Source organism: Bufo gargarizans, chromosome 2 (genome assembly GCF_014858855.1).
Source record: "Bufo gargarizans isolate SCDJY-AF-19 chromosome 2, ASM1485885v1, whole genome shotgun sequence".
In the NCBI taxonomy this organism is placed as follows: domain Eukaryota; kingdom Metazoa; phylum Chordata; class Amphibia; order Anura; family Bufonidae; genus Bufo; species Bufo gargarizans.
The window spans coordinates 57,905,302-57,927,969 of NC_058081.1; the positions used below are offsets into that span (position 1 = coordinate 57,905,302).

The following is a 22,668-nucleotide window of genomic DNA, read 5'->3' on the forward strand; positions in this document are numbered from 1 at the left end:
AGGGTCTTCTTGCTGCTTCCACTAGGACAGTGACTTAAAAGACCAATCAATCACGTGGCCTAGGAGCAGCTCAGCCCCATTAAAGCTCCTTCAAGTTCCCATAAGGCAGGAGTACTGCTTTTGCATGTAGGTAGGTATAAAAGAAGCCTGTGATGTCATTAATAGAAGCAGATTGATAAACAGTTTTACAGAAAAAGATTCAGTATTGTTCTTGTTCACGGTTTAGGAGTCCTGGTGGTGATCTCGTCAGTTATTGACCATCATCTCTGTATAAAACACTTCTACAAAGAAAGCTGTCAATCACTGATAGGACCATCCACTGGACTCCAAGCACATAAGGAGCAGGCATTTAAATGAATACAATACAAATTCTACTTATTACACAAACTATCTGCTCAACTCCACCTGCCCTATAATAGGCTGACCGCAAATTCTGCCAACCAGAATTTTTATTTTTTTCTGGACAACTTATCCTAAAATCACGGACAGGCAACATTTTTCACTGACAGATTGGAAAAACATAATGACAAAGATTATATGTAATATATGTCTATAGCTCAATATACTGATAAGAACTCGTTACAAGCATTTATTGTGAGCTGTAAAACAATTATAAATTATCACCAAAATAGTCTATTCAAGAACCCCCAGTCAAAAAAAAAAAAAAAAGTATATATATATATATATATATATATATATATATATATATATATATATATATATATAATATTATTATTAATAATAATTTATTGTTTGGAAAAAGTCACCTATTTTTATGGACTGTCCAGAAATTTCTGGACAGTTGGCATCCCTGATGAGCTGGCATGTTCTACATGAGTGGTACCCTTTAAAGAGGTTCTCCAGGAATAATGTGTCTTTAGCAAGCAACCGCAGCCTGCCTCTCTAAACAGAAGACTTATACTTAGCTGCTCCCGTCCTCCATGTTTCCTCCGCTGTGTCCATGTTCCAGTCCTTACAGTGTTGACATCCGGTGCAGTATTAGCATGGTCACATGCTCCATTGCAGCTAGTGATTGGCTTTAGCGGTGATGTAGCCATAAGAAGTATGTCACCATTGAAGCTAGTCATTGGCTGCAGAGCAGTATGTCACCATGCCAATACTGAGCCGGACGTCAAGACTGTGGGGACTGCAACATGGACACAGCAGCGGAGATGTGGAGGACCAGAGCAGCAGGGAGCAGGCAAGTATGAATCTTCTATTTAGAGAGACAAGCTGTGAGAAATTGCTAAAAAAAACCTCATTATTTCCCTTTAAAGAACATGATCTGTAACATTACGCATACTACTTAATACTGTGACATCACTGTTTATTTTGCCAGTAGCTTTCACAGAGTTTGTTATCCCGTTTCTGTGACATCACTGTGTTTATTATCTCTGTACTGTGACCGAACTATGTTTATCCCTGTACTGTGATACTGTTTTTATTATCCCTTTAATGTGACAAATTGTGTGCATTACTACTTTAGGGTCACATGACTGTGTGGATTACTCCTGTATGGTGACATCACTGTATAAATTAACCCTGTAATGTATGCATTATCTTTGCACTGTGACATCAGTGTGCATTATCCCTGTGTGCATCTTCTTTGCACTGTGACATCACTGTGTGCATTGTTGCATCAGCATGCTGATTATTATCCATGTGTGGTGACCACACGGTCCATGGCCATTAGCTGCGACAACAGAATCTTTATCAACACTCTCCTGTTACATCACACCTGTGCATTATTCCCACATCGTGATGTCACCGCAACACTAATTTCTTTCTCCACTGTCCAGAGAGAACTAGCTGTGTATTTTTAGAAAGTAGGGAGGGATCAAGGAAAGGTGTCTGGGCTGCTTCATTAGGAGCTCACCGATACTGAAAAGAGTATGGGAGTAGATAAGCTACTGAGCATGTTCGTCCACCTCTGAATGCAGAAGGTGGGCCAGAAGGGTAAACAGTAAGGGGCGCTACCAGGGAGGAAAATGTAATGTACATAAAAAAAAAAAAAAAGTGAACTATAATTTTATAACATATATACACAACACTAATACTTCTTTTGAAATGTCCTATCCATTGCATAGGATAACTACTTTAAGAGAGTTTACCAAGGATTACAGAACTGAATTTTAGAAGGTCCTTATTTTCAGGTCAGTAACATCCCAGATATGACCATGGTTTCTAGCTACTACCAGCTCAGAACTGCACTGGTAAAAGTTTAAGAAGCCTGGTCCCAAATAACCTGTCTGTCTATCACATAAAACGCCATTTCTGATAGAAGTTGAGAAGACAAAGTAGCTTGACCTTATGGTAATAGGCAATGTATGCCTTTTTTTCCAAGCAGTAGTAGCAAGCCCCTTTGAGACTGCAGCGAGTAGAAGTTTTGCATGTTGAGTATGCATGCCGCTTCTCCATTCAAAGTCTATGGGGCAAATGGAGACAGCCAGGGGCTTGAGGTGCGACTGGTATTCACTCTGTGGTGTTCTTCCAATCCGGTTTTCTGGCGTGTTCCCTTGAATGATCACTCTGCATTTTTAACCTTACGTGTCGCCATGTGGATTTTCACTTTTTGTATGAATTTTTTTATGTTTTATGAGATGCGAGCTATGGTAAAATGTTTTTTCACACATAGTGCAGGCATACGGCTTCTCGCCAGTGTGCATTCGGAGATGAATGGCAAGGTTTGAGCTACGAGAAAACATCTTCCCGCACTCGGAGCAACCATAGGGTTTTTCACCAGTATGGATAAGTTGGTGTTTCCTCAGTGTAGAACTGTGTGTGAATTTCTGCCCACATTCATTACAGGCAAAGTCTCTCTCCATTTTGTGAGTTCGCTGGTGGCTTGTAAGGTTGGACTTGTCCGTGAAGCCTTTTCCACATTCTGGACACTCGTAAGGTTTTTCCCCTGTGTGTGTTCTTTGGTGGATGGCAAGATGAGACCCCCGAATGAAGGTTTTTCCACATTCCTTGCAGACATAAGGCCTTTCACCTGTGTGTATAATTTGGTGTTTTATCAGTGTCGAACTGCAGGAAAAACTTTTACCACAAATGTCACAACCAAAGGGCCTATCGCCTGTGTGAGATTTGATGTGCACGGTCAAGCGGGTCTTAGAGAAGAAGCTTTCCCCACACTCGCTACAAACAAACGGTTTATCTCCGATGTGCACCCTCTTATGAATCACGAATGCCGAGTTGTAGCTGAAGCTCTTGCCACACTCATTGCAGGAATATGGTCTCTCTCCGGTGTGGATTCTCGAATGACTTACAAGGTTTGACCTATCGATGAAGGTTTTTCCACATTCAGAACACATGTATGGTTTTTCCCCTGTGTGGATTCTATAATGGACATGAAGGTTGGATTTCCGAGTGAAGCATTTATCACACTGTGTACACCGGTAAGCCTTTTCACTTTTCTTGGGTGTTTTTCGGCGGTGGACACTAGGTCTATCTGCTAAACGTTGTTTACATGTTATACAGTCTTTCCGTCCTGGATGTAGCTTCTTCCCATCACTTAGGTGGTGGCCACACTCCGTGCACTGTTCCTTACTAATGCTTGTCTTCTGCTGCACCTTAAGATGAGAAGACTCTGTAAAGTTTTTCTCACGTTTTAGACATGGAGATGGCTTCATGCTTGAGTGAGTCCTTTGGTGCTTCACTAAAATACTCATCTCTGAAAAACACATGTTGCACTCTTCACAATGATATGACTTCTCATTTGTGTGCTTTTTCTGGTGGGACTTCAGTTGAGAACTTCGTAGAAATTGACTTCCACACTCTGTACATGAATAATCTCTAACACCAATTTGACCTAAATCCTTACGCGATTGCGTGGATTTCTTGTGCTGTCTATTCTTTTTCAATTCAACCTTTGCAGAACTCCTATTGACATCAAATGGACAACCTAGACCTATTGGTTCATTAAATATAGAGCATAATCCAGGTGTCTTGGGGCCACAAACCATCCGTTGTTTTCTCTCCGATTGAGACTGTTCTTCAGGTGTATGGCAAAGATCATCATGATGGGTCAAATATGATCGCTGGCTGAATTTCTGCACATTGTTTGGATCCATAGGAATTCCAGTTGACAAATCTGTAAAGACATTTTCATGAGTCAATTGAGTACAAAATTATGGTAAATTTACTGGAATTGTATTCCAAAATAGCCAGGAAGAAATTCAAGTTAAAAGGATTCTGGGTTATAGAGATTAAGGATCTATCCTCTGGATAGGTAATCCATTTCAGATTGGTGAGGGGTGTAGCACAAAGAACTCTTAATCCCTAGAGTCCTGGCAACGTACATGTATGGCGGAAGGAGGGGATTTAAATATGGCACCTGCTTGCAAGCACCATAGCTGCTGGATCTCTGCTAGGGCCAAGGTCTGCAAACGCCTATCCTATACAGCGAATGGCGTAACGAAAAAAATAAATAAAAAAGCCTAGTCATTTTACTTACCCAAAAAATTGAATAAAATGTGATCAAAAAGTTAGACATGCCAATAATGGGGTTAGAATATGGAAATTAAGAAAAAAGAAAAAAAAAAAAAAAAACTAAAGTTTATTTTTCAGTATTAAAACATAAATCTATACAAATACATTATAATAATTGTACTGACCCAGAGAATGAAGGTAACAACTCAGTTTTACTGAATAGTGAACGCTGAAGAGACAAAATCTGTAAAACTGAAAATTTTCTCCAGCTTTCCACCACATTGTATGTAATATTAAATGGTGCCGCTAGAAAGAACAATTTGTCCTGCAAGAGAAAAGCCCTCATACGGCTATGTGAAAAAAAAAAAAAAAAAAAAAAGTCATGGCTCCGGGAAGGAAAAATGAAAACCAAAAAAAAAATTAAAAAATTAAATAAATTATAATCTCAGGAGATTGAGGCGTAATTAACTATTACAATTCCTTACTGGATTCTTCTTCCTTTTGGAAGGAGCCTAGTTAGTCCTCCCATATTGTGCTTAACAGAAAAAAGGTTTATAACTCTAGGACCTGATGCCAGAGGGAACCAAATGGCCTCTGTGCTACAAAAGAAGTATTATACATATGGCATATATTAGGAGAGAAGGTTGCAGATTTTGCACTGGGGTTCAGGAGCCATAGGTTACACTTTTGGCATTCCAACCTTATTAGTTAACATTTGAGTAAGTGATCTCCGCAATGTACAAAGAAGTTCAAGACAAAACTATAAAATAATATCCGAAGTGCAGTAAATTCAATAGCCTAAACATTGAGTTTGGCAATTCTAAAATTCCTCAAGTTAGTTTAAGGATATGTTCATATTGCGGATTTTTCACACGGAATTTGGTGCATATTCTGCAATGAAATGTGTAAACCGCCTGTTTCCCACCTCCCAATGTTCCTCAATGGGAATCTGTTAACGTAGTTCATATGTCACAGATTTTTTGGCACACAGATTTGAAGGGACATGTTCTGACCCAATAACTAGGCAGCGAGTGTTGAGGTTCAAGAGACAATATGGCCATGTGTAACAGATCCCCCTGTTTTAAAGATGGTTTTTAGCCAGGGCCTTGGATACCTACTCTTAACAATGGACACAGACATCTATGTGTATCAGGGACATAGGTGTAGACACACTTCCAGACATTCAGTCTGCTCTAACCACAAGACTGACCTAATTTATTACAATACACAAGATAACACTCCGGTCCACTGTCTGGGTAAAGACACAGTGTCTACTTGTAAGCTATGTGACCAAGCCAGTGTTTTATGTGTGCATTATCTTTCACTGTATATTGATTGGTTGCTGTAGTTTGTGTTCCTGTATAAAAGGCCAAGCTGTGGCCATCAATAAAGTTAATTCTTCTTCACCCTCCATCTACAGTCTTGTCTCTTATTGGGGGTAACAAATATACAGCTATCACACTAGCGCTTGGAAGAGCTTCTTCACTTGGATCACTACTGGATGCTGAGCAGACTCATCAATGATCAGGAAAAGGACACCCTCCAGCGGTGGAAACTCCTCTACGCTCTGGGGTAACCGCTACATTGGTGGCAGCAGTGGGATTAGTCCTATTTTTCCAGAGGAGGTACTACATCCATGGAGAATCAGTATGAGAAACTGAAACTGCTAACGTTGAAGGATTTTTCTGGAGAGCCGTGGGCGTTCGGCTAGTAACCGACCACGAAAGGAACTTATAGCTGAATTGGTCGAATTGGACCAAAACAACACCATTGCCAACTCCAACCCACCAAACGGAGAAGAGGACGAGATCCAGAGAACCGTACAAAGAAGGCTGACACTCTGTGGGCCGAATCCACATGTGGAACTGGTAACCCAGCTTCTCAACGCAGCAATAGAGGAGGCAAGGGAGAAAAGAGCCCATCACCTATAGGTACTGACCGCACAAAGACCAGAGAGACCAACGGTACTACTGATTGTGACCCCCAGCGAGCGGAAAAAGGTACCATTTGCAGCATTTAAAGCATCCCAAGAGAGACAGATGGAGAGAGATAGATAGATAGATATTTGGCCAACTTTGAAAGGCAATGTGCGCTACATCAGGTGCCACCCGAGGAATGGGTTACAATTTTGTCGGGAAAACTGTTGGGAAAGGCCAGTGAAGCTTTTCGTGACATCCAAACCGAGGATGTTACAAATTATGCCACGGTAAAGGAAGCGCTACTGTTCCGGTATGCTGTAACCCCCAAAGCATACCGGCGACGGTTTAGGGAGTCCAAATGGAAAGGAGGAGATTCCTACTCAGAGTGGGCCTGTACGCTACACAGGGCCGCATCCCATTGGGTACAGGGATGCCAAGCCACCACAGGAGAAGGAGTTTTGCAGCTGTCCTCCTCGAACATTTTATAGGAGCATAACAACTGAGCCTGAAGAAATTGCTTCAGGATTAACTGCCACTCACCCTACAGGACCCAGCGCACCTGGCAGATAAGTATACGGACTGCCGACGGCCAGAACCAACCGCTGTACCTCCTCGTCCTGAGCCGACCATTACAAAACCACCTCCTAGGGCAGAGTTCCATGCTCCGGTCCCTCCAGCCCCAGCCAGCTACTCTGGACCCCCCAGGTTCCAGCAGAACCAGTCCTGATTATGGTGCCATGGATGCCAACGGCTGGGACACATCAGGGGCAACTGCCCCCTGGAACCACCCAGGTCCAACTGGGGACGAACCTCCAACCGCCCCCAACCTACAAAAGCTGCCCACTGTGTGGAAGCTGAAGCTGAGGAATACTTAGGGGTCATATACGAGGCCGACCCCATCCAAGCCACCGCTCAGAACAGCAGACAACAGCACCGCCAAGAGATACTGGTCAATGGGCAACCACCTCAGGGCCTGCGAGACTCTGGGGCCACCCTGACTCTCATACAGTGATACTTGGTCCACAACAATGATTGCACCGGGAATACTGTCGCCGTCCGTCCAAGTCGCCGGAGGAGCTACAGTCCTGATCAAAAGTTTAAGACCAATTGAAAAATGGCAAAAAAATAAATTAAAATAAAAAAATTCTATTTTACATTGTTGGATCTTAACAAGGTTCCAAGTAGAGCTTCAACATGCAACAAGAAGAAATGAGAAAAAACATTTTTTGAGCATTCAATTAATTGAAAATAACGATTTAACTGAAACAGGCTGTTTTTCAGCTGATCCAAATTTTAGGGCCACATGCCTTTAAAAGGCCAAATCTGTGCAAAGATGTGGATTCATTGTCATTTTCTGTCAGGTAGTCACAGTCGTGATGGCAAAGGCAAAAAAAAACTCTTTTTGAACATGGTCGGGTTGTTGAACTGCATAAGCAGGGTCTCTCACAGCGCGCCATCGCTGCTGAGGTGGGACGCAGTAAGACAGTCATTTGGAATTTATTAAATGAGCCTGAGGGTTATGGAACAAAAAAGTCAAGTGGAAGACCCCCAAAAATTTCATCAGCACCGAGCCGGAGGATCCAATTGGCTGTCCGTCAAGACACTGGACGATCCTCAACCCAAAGTAAGGCGTTTACTGGTGCTGACTGCAGCCCCATAACCATCAGACGGCATCTGAGACTGAAGGGCTTCAAAAACAAAAAACGTCTTCAAAGACCTTGTCTCCTTGAATGCCACAGAACTGCTCGTTTGGCTGACCCCACCCTCCAAAAGTATCACCTTAGGGTGGAGACAGGTCAGCGAGGTTCAGAAGGGGAAAAATATGTATGAGAACAAGACAAACTATACCGGGTGTTTGACATCCATCACCCTGGTGCCGCCCCTTTACAGACGCGCCAGTTGCTAGATCCAAGAAAGTACCGACGAGAGCTTCTCCGAATAGGGCATGACATTCCCTTAGCAGGACATTTGGGAATGACTCGCACCTCTCACCGAGTAACCCAGCACTTCTTTTGGCCGGGTGTCTCCACAGATGTGCGACATTATTGCCGGACCTGCGATGTTTGCCAGCGGGTTGGGAAAAGGGAAGGGGGGGGGGGGGGGAGAAATCACTCCAAGGCGAAGCTGCTATCCATCCATGCCCATCATAGAAGAGCCCTTCAGCCGCATAGCAGTCGACCTGATAGGGCCCCTCAAACGGCCTAGTCTATCCGGTAAATGATTTATCCTTACCGTGGTGGACTATGCCACCCGCTATCCCGAAGCCGTTGCCTTATCCAATATTCAGGCACACCGTTGCCAATGCCTTGGTCTGGATATTTGCTAGGGTGGGTTTCCCTAGGGAGATCCTCTCCGACCAAGGGAGCCAGTTCATCGCTGAACTGACTCACCAATTGTGGAAAGTCTGCCAAATTAAGTTCCTACTTAGCTCCCCGTACCACCCCCAGACCAACAGCCTTTGCGAGCACTTCAACGGTACAGTCAAATAAAATGTTGAAAACGTTCACAGACGAATACCGTGACTGAGAACGGTTCCTACCTCACCTCCTGTTTGCGTACGGAGGTGCCGCGGGAATCCACGGGGTTCTCTCCTTTTGAGCTACTGAACGGGCAAAGGGTGCGAGGACCCCTGGAACTCATGGCAGGGCCATTACACGGTTGAAGCCCAACTCTGCGATACCACATATGTAATCGCAAGACAAAGATGAGAAAGCCTTCCACATTAATATGCTCAAATCATAATATGAAAGAACTGAGGACATAACTGCCATGTGCACCCCAGCCACTGAAGGATCCAGACTGCTTACCATTACCTGACCTCTTGAGTAGACAGCCTCAGACTAACCCCATTAGTCAGATAAAGCTAGGGGACCGACTGACAGCCACCGAGAGGGAGCAGATAAACTGCTTAATAGCCAGTAAGAGCCACACGTTCTCCCAAGAACCAGGGTTTACAACACTAGATACTCATAGGGTAGAAACCCCAGGCCAGGCGCCGATTAGGCAACCCGAATAAAGGATACCCGACGCTGTCAGAGCCGGCATGAGGGAGGAGATACAGCAAATGTTGAGGCTAAGAGTCATTGAGCCCTCCGATAGTCCCTGGGCATCCCTAGTAGTCCTTGTACCAAAGAAGGATGAGACTACCCGGTTCTGCGTGGACTACCGGCGGCTAAATGACAAAACCGTGACAGATGCCTACCCCATGCCCCGAGTGTATGAGATATTGGATTGCATTGCCAGGGGACAATATCTGACCACCATTGACCTCTGTAAGGGGGTATTGGCAGATTCCCCTGGCCAAGGAGGATATCCCCAAGTCGGCTTTTGACACCCAGTTTGGCTTGTACCAATTTAGGGTCATGCCCTTCGGGATGAAAAATGCCCCAGCCACGTTCGAACGCTTGGTGGATAGACTCCTTGATGGCTTCCAGGATTTCACTTGTGCGTACCTGGATGACATTGCGATCTATAGCGAGTCCTGGGAGAGGCACTTGAGGCATGTGGGGGCAGTGCTAGATCAGATTCAGGCAGATTGCCTGACACTGAAACCAGACAAATGTCATATAGGCATGGCGAAGGTCCAGTATTTGGGCCACCGGGTCAGGGGGGGGGGGGGGGGGCAGCGGCCAGAGCCCGCTAAGATAGAAGATGTCGCTAACTGACCCACACCCCCTTCCTGGGGACAGCAGTGTATTACACACAGTTTGTACCAGACTACAGCACCCTAGCTAAGCCCCTGACTGACCTCACGAAAAAGAACCTTCCCGGACAGGTCCTGTGGTCTCCCACCTGTGAAACTGCTTTTCAAGCCTTGAAAGATTCTCTTATGCAGGCTCCTGTGTTGGCTGCCCCAGTCCCAAACAAACGTTTCACCGTCCACACAGACGCTTCCATGTTCGGACTGGGGGCAGTTCTAAGCCAAGTAAGAGGACAGAGGAGATCACCCAGTCGCCTATATCAACCGCAAACTATTGCCCCGGGAAGTGAGCTATGCGGCAGTTGAAAAGGAGTGTTTGGCTTTAGTGTGGGCGCTGAAGAAACTCACCCCCTACTTGTATGGGTGTGAATTCACGGTAGTCACGGACCACAACCCCTTGGTTTGGTTAAACAGGGTGGCCGGAGACAACGGACGATTATTGAGATGGAGCCTAGAACTACAGCCATATAACTTTAACATCCAGTACCGCCCCGGGAAACAGAACGGTAACGCTCATGGGCTATCCCGCCAGACGGAACTCAGTCCCTGATCTGTCATCCAGGCAGCCTCCAGTTGACCCGAAAAGGATGAAATCGGGTCTGCTGAAGTGTTCCACAAAGAGGGAGCCCTGTAACAGAGCCCCCTGTTTTAAAGATGGCTTTAATCCAGGGCCTTGGATACCTACTCTTAACAATTGACGCAGACATCTATGTGTATCAGGGACATAGGTGTAGACACACTTCCAGACATTCAGTCTGCTCTAACCACAAGACTGACCTAATTAATTACAATACACAAGATAACACTCCGGTCCACTGTCTGGGTAAAGACACAGTGTCTACTTGTAAGCCATATGACCAAGCCCCTGTTTTGTGAGTGCGTTATCTTTTACTATGTATTGATTGGTTGCCGTAGTTTGTTTTCCTGGATAAAAGGCTGAGCTGTGGCCATCAATAAAGTGAATTCTTCTTCACCCTAAATCTACAGTCTTGTCTCTTATTGGGGGTAACAAATATACAGCTATCACACTAGCTCTTGGAAGAGCTTCTTCACTTGAATCACTGCTGGATGCTGAGCAGACTCCTCAACAATCGTGAAAAGGACACCCTCCAGCGGTGGAAACCCCTCTATGCTCCGGTGTAACCGCTTGTCTGTATAGAGCAGAGCAACTTACTGGTCAACTCAACAGATGACGCGTGTATGAAGAATCCAGGGAAGGTTTATTCCAGGCTGAATACTTGTAATTATGTACAAAATAGTAGGTAAAAATATTTTTTTTTGCCAGGGTTCAGCAGAACATGTGCACTTGTACAAGACATACATGTAAAATGGATGCCTCCATAGGGAGATGGGAGGCGCTGATTACTTTAGAGGCCGACTACAGGGACAACCTTAACGCCTTAGCGGCCACCTATACGCCTTTTTATGGCAGTAACTAAGAAACCTTAGGCTGGGCCGCTGCCTTTTTACTGTGGCCCAATCTAGAGCGGAGACTTGGTCCTCCAAAGAGCACCCCGCTCCTGCTCTAACGGCCCAGATAGGTAGAAGTGTTTAAACCCATAGATGCCATGGGCAAGAGAACACAGTTATGTACCTCAAAATAATACCAATGAAAACTAAGTTATCCTGCAAAAATTAAGCTCAGTAGAAAAACAAGATAAAGTTATGGGTCTTTAAAAGGGGTTTTATAGTGCAAAGGTAGTAAAATGTATTAAAAAATAAATAAATAAAAAAAATTAAAATAAACAAACACCTATATGTATTTGATATCTCTAATTGTACAGAGCCAGAGAATAAAGTTATGGTTACATTTATGCTGAAAAATGAACGCAGCAAAATTTAAAAAAAGTTAAAAACCCAGTGGCCCCGCAAAAAACAAGCCCTCCTAAGGCTACATAGAAAGAAAAATAATAAAGTTATAACTCTTGGAAGGCGACAATAAAAAAAAAAAAAAAAAACGATTGTTCATTAAGGCCCAAACAGGCTGGTCACTGGGTAAACCGCAAACACTAATGCAATTACAGCCATAGGATAAATGTATAAACATGAGACATAACATGTAAAACCGCAAACGTGCAGCAGATATACAAGGGTCAGTGTCAGATTTTTCTGCAGAAAAATCAGCTATGTGAACATACTCTTAGGCCTTGTTCACACTTCAGTGTTTAGTCAGTGATTTCCATCAGTGATTTGTGAGCCAAAACGAGGTGCAACTCTAAACACAGAACAGGAGCAGATCTTTCCCTTCTAATTCATGTCTGTGGAGGCTCCACTTCTGGTTTTGGCTCACAAATCACTGATGGAAATCACTGACCAAACACTGAAGTGTGAACGAGGCCTTAGGCTACATTCCCACGCTGTCACAAAACAGTACATGTCCTATTTTTGGCCATTTTTAGGGTCAGATGGACCCCGGTGAAATCAATGGGGCCATTAAAAACAGGTACACTAGTAAAAATGGCCTTTCAGGGGTAATAATAATAATATTATTATTATTATTATTAATACAAGTCACCACTTGCACGCACCGGCACACTACTCCTCAAACGATGCAGAAGGACCCGACGTTCCCAGTGTAGTGACTTCATCACAGGTCCTGCGATACGTCATCACTAGGGATGAGTGAATCGACTTTGGATGAAACATCCGAAGTCGATTCGCATAAAACTTTGTTTGAATACTGTACGGAGCGAGCGCTCCGTACAGTATTAGAATGTATTGGCTCCTATGAGCCGAAGTTATTATTTTGCGAAGTCTCGCAAGACTTCAGGTAATAACGTCATAAATTCATTTTTACTGTAAAAAAATAAATAAAAAATTCCCAAACTCGGGTTCGGTTCCAAGGTACCTCTTGAGGGCACAGCAGGGATTGAGGTTTTAAGTAAAAACACACACAATGAAAATCATCCGTTTTCTAACGGCCATTAAAAATGGATGCAAAAAGGCTGTAAAAAGCGAACAGAACCTGAAAATGGACGCACAAATGGCCATGAAAAACGGACAGTTTTGGGGTTTTTTTTTGCCTAAAGGAACATATAAACACTTTTTGTGTATAAATACAAGAAACAGAACTGGATTGCACATCCTCAATACTATGCTTTTATCTAAATGCTTCTCAGCATAATAAATATCGCTTCTCAACGTAATTTATTGTGTACCTACCCCTATGCTGCATGCTCACATTAGTATACAATTTGATCGAAAAGCGTAGGCCCAATCACCGCGACAAGGTTGCCTTTTTGAATAGGACCATATTGGTGCTGTCCTGGTGGGTCAGTGGGGCCCAGTGCCAGGGTGGCTTTGTTATACAGCAGGGGCACTGTTTGACTGCTGGGTCCCGCTGCCTGCTGGGGTGGTGCTGCGGCATCGGCGGTCGCTGTGCAGTGCTGCGCCAAATTTATAATAGGGTCCCATTCGAAGAGGCAACCTTGTCGCGGTGAGTGGACCTATGCTTTTTGATCAAATTGTATACTAATGCCTCATGTTAGCATGCAGCATAGGGGTAGGTACACGATAAATTACGCTGAGAAGCGATATTTATTATGTGCAATCCAGTTCTGTTTCTTGTATTTATACATATAACACTTTTCGGCTTCATTAAAGAGGGTCAAGGACCCCATTGTTCCCCAATAGGTGGCGGTCCCAAAGAAAATATTTATGGCATAAGCTTTCTGTCGCTATTCCTCACCTGAGTCCAATCGTGGGCAGTTGTATTCCCATAGGTCATCTTCTCCATTTATAATCCTCTGCACGATCTCTGGTTTTTCCCCAAAACCTGCAACCATCAAGAGGATTACGCCTTTGTTTGAATCATGTTTAACAACGCTCCGCACAAAACCATCTTCTCACGCTTCACACTTTCACCACCCACCAACGTTCTCTTCTACGTCTAAAGCCAATTTCAGAAATGACTGGATGGGCAGCAGAGTGGCTCAGTGGTTAGCACTGGCAGGGGCGTTACTAGGACAAACTTCAGGAATGTGGATCCTGGATGTTTTGCCGAGGGCCCCAAATGTAGTGCCCGCCACACATTCAACTGTATTGTCATTCTCAAGAGGGCAATCTAGTTAAATCCTGCAGCGGGCACAGGTGCCAATGTCTCCCTGCCATTCAATATCATAGGCCATAGGCACATATAGGGGCATATCAATTGCGCAGGAGAAATTATGGTGTCATCGCAACTATCTGCACCAGGGCGCAGGCAACTCAGGTTATAGTTGGCATCAAAGACAGCAGAACAGGATGGGAGTGAGGAGAGCTGATTCTTTTTATTTGACACTTTGGTGTAACATACAGTATTATTGGAGCACTATTACTACTGGAGCCACTAAAGAGGGTGTGATAACTACTGGAGTAACCATAGGGCGGTATTATAACCACTATAAGAACCAGTGGGCTGCATTATAACTACTATAGGAATCATTGGGTGGTATTATACCTACTGGAGAAGTTTTAGGAAGTACTATAGCTACTTGAGGCACTGTAGGGAGGCATTATAACTAGTGGAGGCACTATAGGGAGCCATTATAATTAGTGGAGGCACTATAGGGAGCCATTATAACTAGTGGAGGCACTATAAAGGGCATTATTACTAGCGAGTCTCTAAAGGGGGCCTTATTACTATAGAGGGTACAATATGGGGCTTAATCACTACTGGTAGCAGTTAGAGAGGGTTTATTACTACTAAGAGCTGTATTCAAATACACGGCTTAAAGGCAAGAGCACTAACCACTTAGCTACAAAAAAAAAAAAAAAGCGTTGTGAAAACACCCCCAGGTCGGTATGATTCCGCAGCAATAATAAATCTCCCATAATATGGACGATCGTAACAATTAAAACATATTACAGAAAGTAGAATATAAAATCTTAGTGTAATAAGTTTCATATCATTTTTATTCTTACAATAAGTTTGTGGGGCATATGATTCTATTTATTTTTGCAACATACTTCATTTGTTGATTTTGTACTTTTTTTTTACTGCAATGCTGCCTCTGAAGTTGTCTTTTTACAGCGCAGTACAGAAGAGTGAAGAAGCTCCGCGCTCACTGCTGCCGCCCTCACTGCCTCCCTCCTATATGACTAAAACAGACTAAAGAGACGACAGAAAAAGCTTTCAATTCCTTGATGTTGGGTGGGATTACTATTTAATATTCTTTTACCTAATGACTGGAGCAGTCGGTAATTGTCCATAGTGACTTCTCGATAAAGACACTTTTCACGATCTCCCAGAGATATCCACTCCTCCTTGGAAAAATGCACAGCAACATCACTAAACGTTAAAGAGTCCTAAAATAAAAAGAAAAAACATATAATACCAAGGACATGATTTTTTTATTTTGTTTAAATATGACTCCAACCTATTATTTAGAATTAAAGGGCTGTCCAATTAGAACAAATACTTTGCTCATATTCCCCATTCTCAGAACCCCTGGCCCGTCCCCATTAGGCTGAGGCAGCTCTTGCTCTGAAGGACCCAACTTCGTCATGTGCTATATGGTCCTCAATTTTTTTTAAAGGGGTTTCCCGGGATTTTAATAGTGATGACCTATCTAATATCAGATCAGTGTCGGACCCCCCACCGATCAGCTGGTTGAAGGGAAGGCTGCACTTTGTGCAATGGGACAGCTTGTAGTTACACTGCTCACCACTGCACTGTCGACAGCGAGCATGGAGCGTGGCCTTCCCATCAACCAGCTGATCAGCGGAGGATAGGTCATCAATATTAAATTCCCGGAAAACCCCTTTAATAAGGACACAATACAATACCACACTTCTCCAGCTGTGGCCACATACTGTTTCACCTAATGGTATCAACTGATCGCCAGGGTTTTCAGCTGCTGGATCTACAGTGATCAGCTGATCGTCCTCTGTTAGAGAGAGGGTTGGCCAGAAGGTACAACCCCTTTAGTAAATCTCAAAGTGTGTATGATCAGATAGCTACAGAAAAGCAAATACATGTAGCATGTGATTTACACGCAAAAGGTAGATAGGAATCTCATCATTGGTTGTCTACATTCAGTATTCTGCTTCTGACTTTGAGAGATTCTAGATTATATCTTGCACTACCATGCAGTAAACAGATGCCAGACTATCAAAATTATCAGTTGCCAATAGAATATTCTGGAATTAACATTGTCCTGAAGAACTCTTGAACAAGTAAGATTGCCATTGCTTACACAATTCCTTGCTGGTTCCTGCTCTCTTTCTGGCTGAATTTCCATGGGTTCAGCAGATATTGGATGCATAGTTCTGAAGATGGTATTTTCTAATACATCCCACTGATCGTGTTGGGTGGAGAACCTGGTAGAACCTAGAGTTTTATGTGGAAATTGAATAACATCTACAGGACTCAGCACCTTTCGATTATCACCAGGCTCAGATTTTATAGTCCCCGTTGTGCTAATGTCCCAATCACTGTTGTGTTGAATAGAAGAAGTTGTAGGGTCCTCTAAGAATGTTTCCTCTGAAACACATACATTTATCTGCTCGGAAGGTAAATGTACATGGTTGTGTGTCGTTGTAGATGATTTTTCCCCATCAGGAGGTGGTGACTCTGTTGACAACAAGGTCATAGTATCCAAAAGACCTTCAGACTGTGAGGTTTCTTTATCTTCAGTAGCGAGTCCCTGGAAGATTCCGTTGGAAACAAGACAATATACCTCCTTCAAGTTAACTCGGGGAACCTTGTCGTCAACAGTAGGCACACAATTAAAGGCCAATGGGGTTATCGTATTACAATTCAGATAACATTTTGGGTTTACCAGATGCAAATTGTCCTTAGGGAGGATCTTTTCAGAAGCAAAAGAATGACTCTGGTTGGACAACACATGCATAGAACCAGGCATGTTTCCATCATCATTACTTTCAACCTTTATGGGCACCAAAGTAATACCCTCTCCAGCTGTAGTCTCAATTTCCAATGTGCACTGTATGGCTATATCTACCATTTCTTTACGATGGTCTTCGATCTGTATTGACATACACGTACTGCAGGTAAATTTTCCTTGACCCACACCTATCAATTCAGTATTTATTCCAATATCTATAAAGCTTTTTGGAGGCTTCTCATAAGGTTCATGTGAGGGAGCCATGGTCGACATTAACTGTATCATCTCATGGGAAAGATTCTTCTCCATCAAAATGTTGGTTCCACACACTTTATAGTCCTGTTTTGTGAAATGCTTAGAAAACATGTGATTCCTTTAGCTTTTTTGGTCCTCCAAAATCCTGGTCATAAGATTTAGGCTTCAATCTGGTAGGATCTTTTAGGAGAGGATGTAAGATAATTGGTGACGAAGAATTCAGTCATATTATTAGAACTGAAAAGACATAAAATGCAAGGTCAGTGACATTTCTAGGACATCATTCCACAGTTTAACATTTGCCATCACACACTAGATCCATCAGGATTCCTTGGGATTGCTTTCATAGCTGTGTTATGAGCGGAAACCATGATGTAAGTGTGAATAGAAGCTAACGTATTCTGCTCAGCGGCTAACAAACTGGGGGCGCATTTTAGTGGGTGCAGTTTCTTAAGACATCTTTCAGATGGTGACAAGCTGCCAGAGCTGGCGTAGGAATATGTGGTCATAGCTACTGAAGAGGCTTCCCAGAGTGTGCGATCACTGGTATACAGTATATAACAGGCATACCCCTAAGGCCTCCTGCACAATCGGGTTTTTTTTTCAGTTTTTTGCGCTCCGTATACGGAACCACTCATTTCAATAGTTCCGCAAAAAAATGGAATGTACTTCGTATGCATTCCGTTTCCGTAGAAAGATAGAACATGTCCTATTATTGCCCGCAAATCACGTTCCGTGGCTTTATTCAAGTCAATAGGTCCGCAAAAAAAAAAACGGAACACATACAGCAATGCATCCGTATAGGTGTTCAGTTTTTTTTTTTTTTGCACACATATACGGATGCATTGCTGTATGTGTTCCGTTTTTTTTTTGCGGACCTATTGACTTGAATAAAGCCACGGAACGTGATTTGCGGGCAATAATAGGACATGTTCTATCTTTCAACGGAACGGAAACGGAATGCATACAGCAATCAATCCGTATCCGTTCCGTTTTTTGCTGAACCATCTATTGAAAATTTTATGCCCAGCCCAATTTTTTCTATGTAATTACTGTATACTGTATATGCCATACAGAAAAATGGAATGGAAACGCAACGAAAAGAAAAAACGGAATAACGGATCCGTGAAAAATGGACCACAAAACACTGAAAAAGCCATACGGTCGTGTGCCATAAGGCCTCGTCCACACGCATCAGTATTTTTTTTTGGGTGACCGTGGGCCACTCAAAAAATTACAGAAATATGCACTACTTTGGTCCATTGACGTCTATGGGTCATCCTGATGACATCAGTGTTTGGTCCGTTTTTCACTGACCACTGATATGGGATGCTTTTGATATCAACTTTCAGCTGAGCATTGTCCGTGTAATATGGATGGCACATGGAGGACCAGACACAGACTGATTTTGTCACAGATTCAAATGGACATGTAAATGTAAATGTAAATGTAAATGAGACCAAACACTGTGGCAACTATAGTGGCTTCTACAAGGCCCATGGACTCCGGGAGTCCGGCACTGGGTAGTATATATTGAATTGTTGACTGCCAGTATCCTGTCCACCCATGGGTGCTGCTGCACACAGGGGGAGACTTATCAAAACTGGTATAAAGTAGAACTGGCTTAGTTGCCCATAGCAACCAATCAGATTCATCCTTGCTTTTTCCAAAGAAGCTCTGAAAAATGAAAGGTGGCATCTGATTGGTTGCTACGGGCAACTAGGGCAGTTTTCCTTTACACCAGTTTTTTAAAGTCTCCCCCAGGGGTCTCGACACAAGCCAGGCATCTGGATTAATTTTGCCACCTGACCTGGGGTGTAGATTAATTTTGGGGTCTGAATTCATCAGGCACAGTACATCTCAGGGGTTAACATCACATGGAGCTGGTGGTGTTCTGGGTAGGGGGCTCAGAAGTCCTTAGCTACACCCCATACGTGTGGGCAAGGCTTATACGTATTCACAAGGAGACTTCATCAAGTTAGGCCTCATGCACACGACCGTATGCATTTTGCACTCCGCAAAATACAGATACGGTCTGTGTTGCATCCGCATTTTTTTGCGGACCCATTGACTTCAATAGGTCCATGGACTGCCGTTTGCGGCCACATTCTGTGGAACGGACACACGGAGGCAGAAGGCACGTGGATGATCCGTGTGCTGTCTGCATCCATATGTCTGTTCCGCAAGAAGATAGAGTAGGTCCACAATAAAATGGATGCCATATGGATGCCATCTGTATTTTCTGGATCGTGTGAATACCCCCTTGCAATCGCCTGCTTGCAGTTAACCATATAAACCATTCCTTCCCCTCTACTAGAAACAACAGGGGGTCTTACTATCCGGACGGCCCCTCCAAGAGCAGCATTCAGAGGGGATTTCCTCACATGCAGGACTGTAAACAATAGGGTCCTATTAATGGCCGCTCTGCAATGTCACATTATCATTGAGCTCCAGCTTCTAGGAGACCCTCAGACCTTTCAGACAGCATGCAGGCGCAGGACAACACATACCTACTCGGAATTCAGCTGAGATCATCCTCTGGATTCCTTCCTGCAGAGGACTTCCTGGCGTAAAGTGTGGAGGAAGTGATATAGTGGCTTTCTGCAGCAAAGCATGATGGGGATTGTAGTTCTGGCACAAACTGCACAGAGTCAGCACTACAGCAGGTTCCTGCAGAGACGCCCTTAGTATTGGCTACTTTAACCCTTCTGCTGCCAGACCTTATTGAAATAAGGGATCATATCACTTAGGCCTCGTCCACATTAGTGATGAGCGGCAGGGGCTATATTCGAATTTGCGAAATTTCACGAATATTTTGTAGAATATTTGTCATATATTTGCGACTTTCAAAAATTTTAGATTATTTTACTGAAGGCGAAAAATCGGCAATGTAAAAATCGCGTAATGCGAATTCGTGACACGCGAAATACAGGCGTGGGTCACTTTGGCTACATTTTTCTAGCTGCTAGAAGTTTCAAGTTTCTCCTGAGACTGGAGAAAATGGTCGGCACGGCAGAACATTACAATAGCTTTATATGCAGATAGAGTGAAGTGCTCCAATATAGTCGCAATTGCGCTAATCAGCAGTGATTCGAATATTTTTTCGCACTGCGTGCAACTTCATATTTTAGCAGGTCTGACTACAGATTACTGATAGGTGCACTAAGTATTGTTGCTTCCTTCTCATTGGCCCACAAGCAAGAAGCAGTGAGGAATCATGCCGAATATTCCATATAACGAGAATATAGCTCTATATTCTAAATATTCGCCAATTCTTGAAGTGGCGATATTCGCTATAAATATTTGCTACTCGAATATTCGTGCTCAACACTAGTCCACATTTCCGTTTTTCACTGATGTGGAAAATGCGGACAGCACATGTACCCATTTATTTAAAGGCTTGCTCACACAAACGTGTGATGCCTGTTGCCATATTGAGGACCCGCAATACACGGGCACCGTTCCGTGGCTATTCACACGGATGCAGACCCATTCATTTCAATGGGTCCGCAAATCCGGAGATGGGGAATGGAAGAACGGAATACTACGAAAGCACTACGGAGTGCTTTCTGGGGTTCCGTTCCATGCTTCCGCACCCCAAAAAGATAGAACTTGCTCTATCTTTTTTTGCGGAACAGAAGGATCGCGCGGACCCATTCAAGTGAATGGGTCTGCGTTTCCCATGCGCCTAACCCACGGACGGTGCCCGTGCATTGCAGACCGCAATTTGCGGTCCACAGCACGGGCTTCGTGTGAACGAGCCCTAAATATGTCTGTTCACATTTCAGTATTTTCTTACTGACCGAAGACTTACGGAGACATGCACTACTTTGATCCGTAATGTGGACCAAGCACGCCCATAGAAGTGTATGGGTCCTTGAAAATCACGGACACAACACGTATGGGATCAGTGTTGGGTCGGTTTTTCACTGAAGACTGATAAGAGATTCTTTGGAAATTAATTTTCAGTTGAGCAACGTCAGTGAATTACGGATGACAAACGGATGGTAAAAACGGACACACGAACCAACCATGGATCCTTCACAGACATCTTCCCGAATGAAACACGTACGCTTTTTTTCATGGATGTGTCACTGACACTGAAATGTGGACGAGGCCTTAGGCCTCGTGCACGTTTTGCGGTCTGGAAACCACAGATCTGTAAAATACAGATTCGGTCACCGTGTCATCTGTATTTATTTATTTTATTTGCATACCCATTGACTTCAATAGGTCTATGGTCCGCATTTTGCAGACATAGGGGCACATTTACTATAGTGCCCTTTGTTTTGCGCCTGTTTTAGTTGCACAGTCTAATTTCGACTCCACTCCAGGGCTGGTGTACTGTTCTTCATCTGTTATGAGTGGTGAGTTGCGCCAAATTTTGTCTAAAAAGTCGCACTTTCATGGAGATGTGCACCTACTTTCAGCTCACTTGCGCAACATTTCCATGCGCATGCTAATTAGATCACTCTTAGAGGATATGAACCTATCGTACTGAAAGAGAACCACTAGAGGTCAGACTACGGACTCATGCACACGACCATATGTATTTTGCGATCTGCAAAAAATACGGATGACGTTCGTGTGCATTCCGTGTTTTGCGGAATGGAACAGCTGGCCCCTAATAGTCCTATCCTTGTCGGTAATGCGGACAATAATAGGACATATTTCTATGTTCTATTTTTTTTCCCGGAAAGGACATATGGAAACGGAATGCACACCTAGTAACTTCCGTTTTTTCTTGTGGACCCATTGAAAAGAATGGTTCTGCATACAGTGTGCAAAAAAACGGAACGGACACGGAAAGAAAATACATTCGTGTGCATGAGCCCTACGCCCTCGTTCACATTTCCGTGTCAGTATTATATATGTGAAAAAGGCGTCCTTATTTAATCCTTGAAGGATCCGTGGATGGTCCGTGTCCGTTTTTACCCTCCCTGTGTCATCCATAATCCATGGATGTTGCTTAACTGAAGATCAATTTCCGTGAAAAACAGAAGCACTACGGACACCATCAGTGTTGTGACCGGGATTTTCACGGACCTGTAGACCTCTATAGGCGTGCTTGGTCTGCATCACGGACGAAAGTGTTTCATGCCTCTGTGATTTTTTTTTTTTTTACTGACCAACGGTCAGTAAAAAGATACCGATGGGTGAACGGACACATTCAAATCAATGGTACATGTGCTGTCCGTGGAAAATGCAGACAGCACACGTCAGTGAAAAATGGAAGTGTGGACGAGGCCTAATCAGCTGTTTGAGAAGGCACTGGCGTTCGGAATAGCGAGGTGGCTTTCCTGCAGCTTTGCCAAGGCCAGCGACATTGCGGTCACATGGCCTAGGCAAAGTGAATGGGGCTGAGTTTTCATACCAAGCATTGCCGCTATTCGATGTACGGCGCTGTGCTTGGTGAGCTGTCTCATTTGTCGGAAAAGGATAGGTCATCAGTTAAAATATCTCGTAAAATCCCTTTAGGGCTCATGCACAAAATGTATTTTCTTTCCGTGTCCATTCTGGGTTTTTTGCGGACCGT

General features: G+C 43.7%; 1 protein-coding gene across 2 annotated transcripts; it reads right to left on the reverse strand.

The window, feature by feature from the left end:
* Positions 1–1,047: 1,047 nt before the first annotated feature.
* LOC122929400 (zinc finger protein 135-like) lies at positions 1,048–19,699 on the reverse strand. 2 transcript variants are annotated; one of them, XM_044282949.1, is made up of 5 exons: positions 19,643–19,699; positions 16,227–17,369; positions 15,210–15,336; positions 13,739–13,825; positions 1,048–4,093 (listed from the first exon to the last, which is right to left on the reverse strand). In XM_044282949.1, exons 2-5 carry the CDS (start codon positions 17,241–17,243, stop codon positions 2,544–2,546), a joined length of 2,781 nt encoding a protein of 926 aa, XP_044138884.1. In that variant the 5' UTR covers positions 17,244–17,369; positions 19,643–19,699; the 3' UTR covers positions 1,048–2,543. The 2 variants fall into 2 exon arrangements, with proteins under 2 accessions (XP_044138884.1, XP_044138885.1); XM_044282950.1 differs by lacking the exon at positions 19,643–19,699 and adding an exon at positions 19,469–19,535.
* Positions 19,700–22,668: the final 2,969 nt, after the last annotated feature.

What these genes read in the sequence shown, in the direction of transcription:
- LOC122929400 (XM_044282949.1), bottom strand. Translation starts at nt 17,243, where the DNA reads ATGTTTTCTAAGCATTTCACAAAACAGGACTATAAAGTGTGTGGAACC. An exon ending in AGGAACCAGCAAGGAATTGT is followed by an intron (nt 15,337 to 16,226) that starts GTAAGCAATGGC and finishes TTTTTATTTTAG; the next exon opens with GACTCTTTAACGTTTAGTGA. An exon ending in CTGCCCACGATTGGACTCAG is followed by an intron (nt 4,094 to 13,738) that starts GTGAGGAATAGC and finishes ATGTCTTTACAG; the next exon opens with ATTTGTCAACTGGAATTCCT.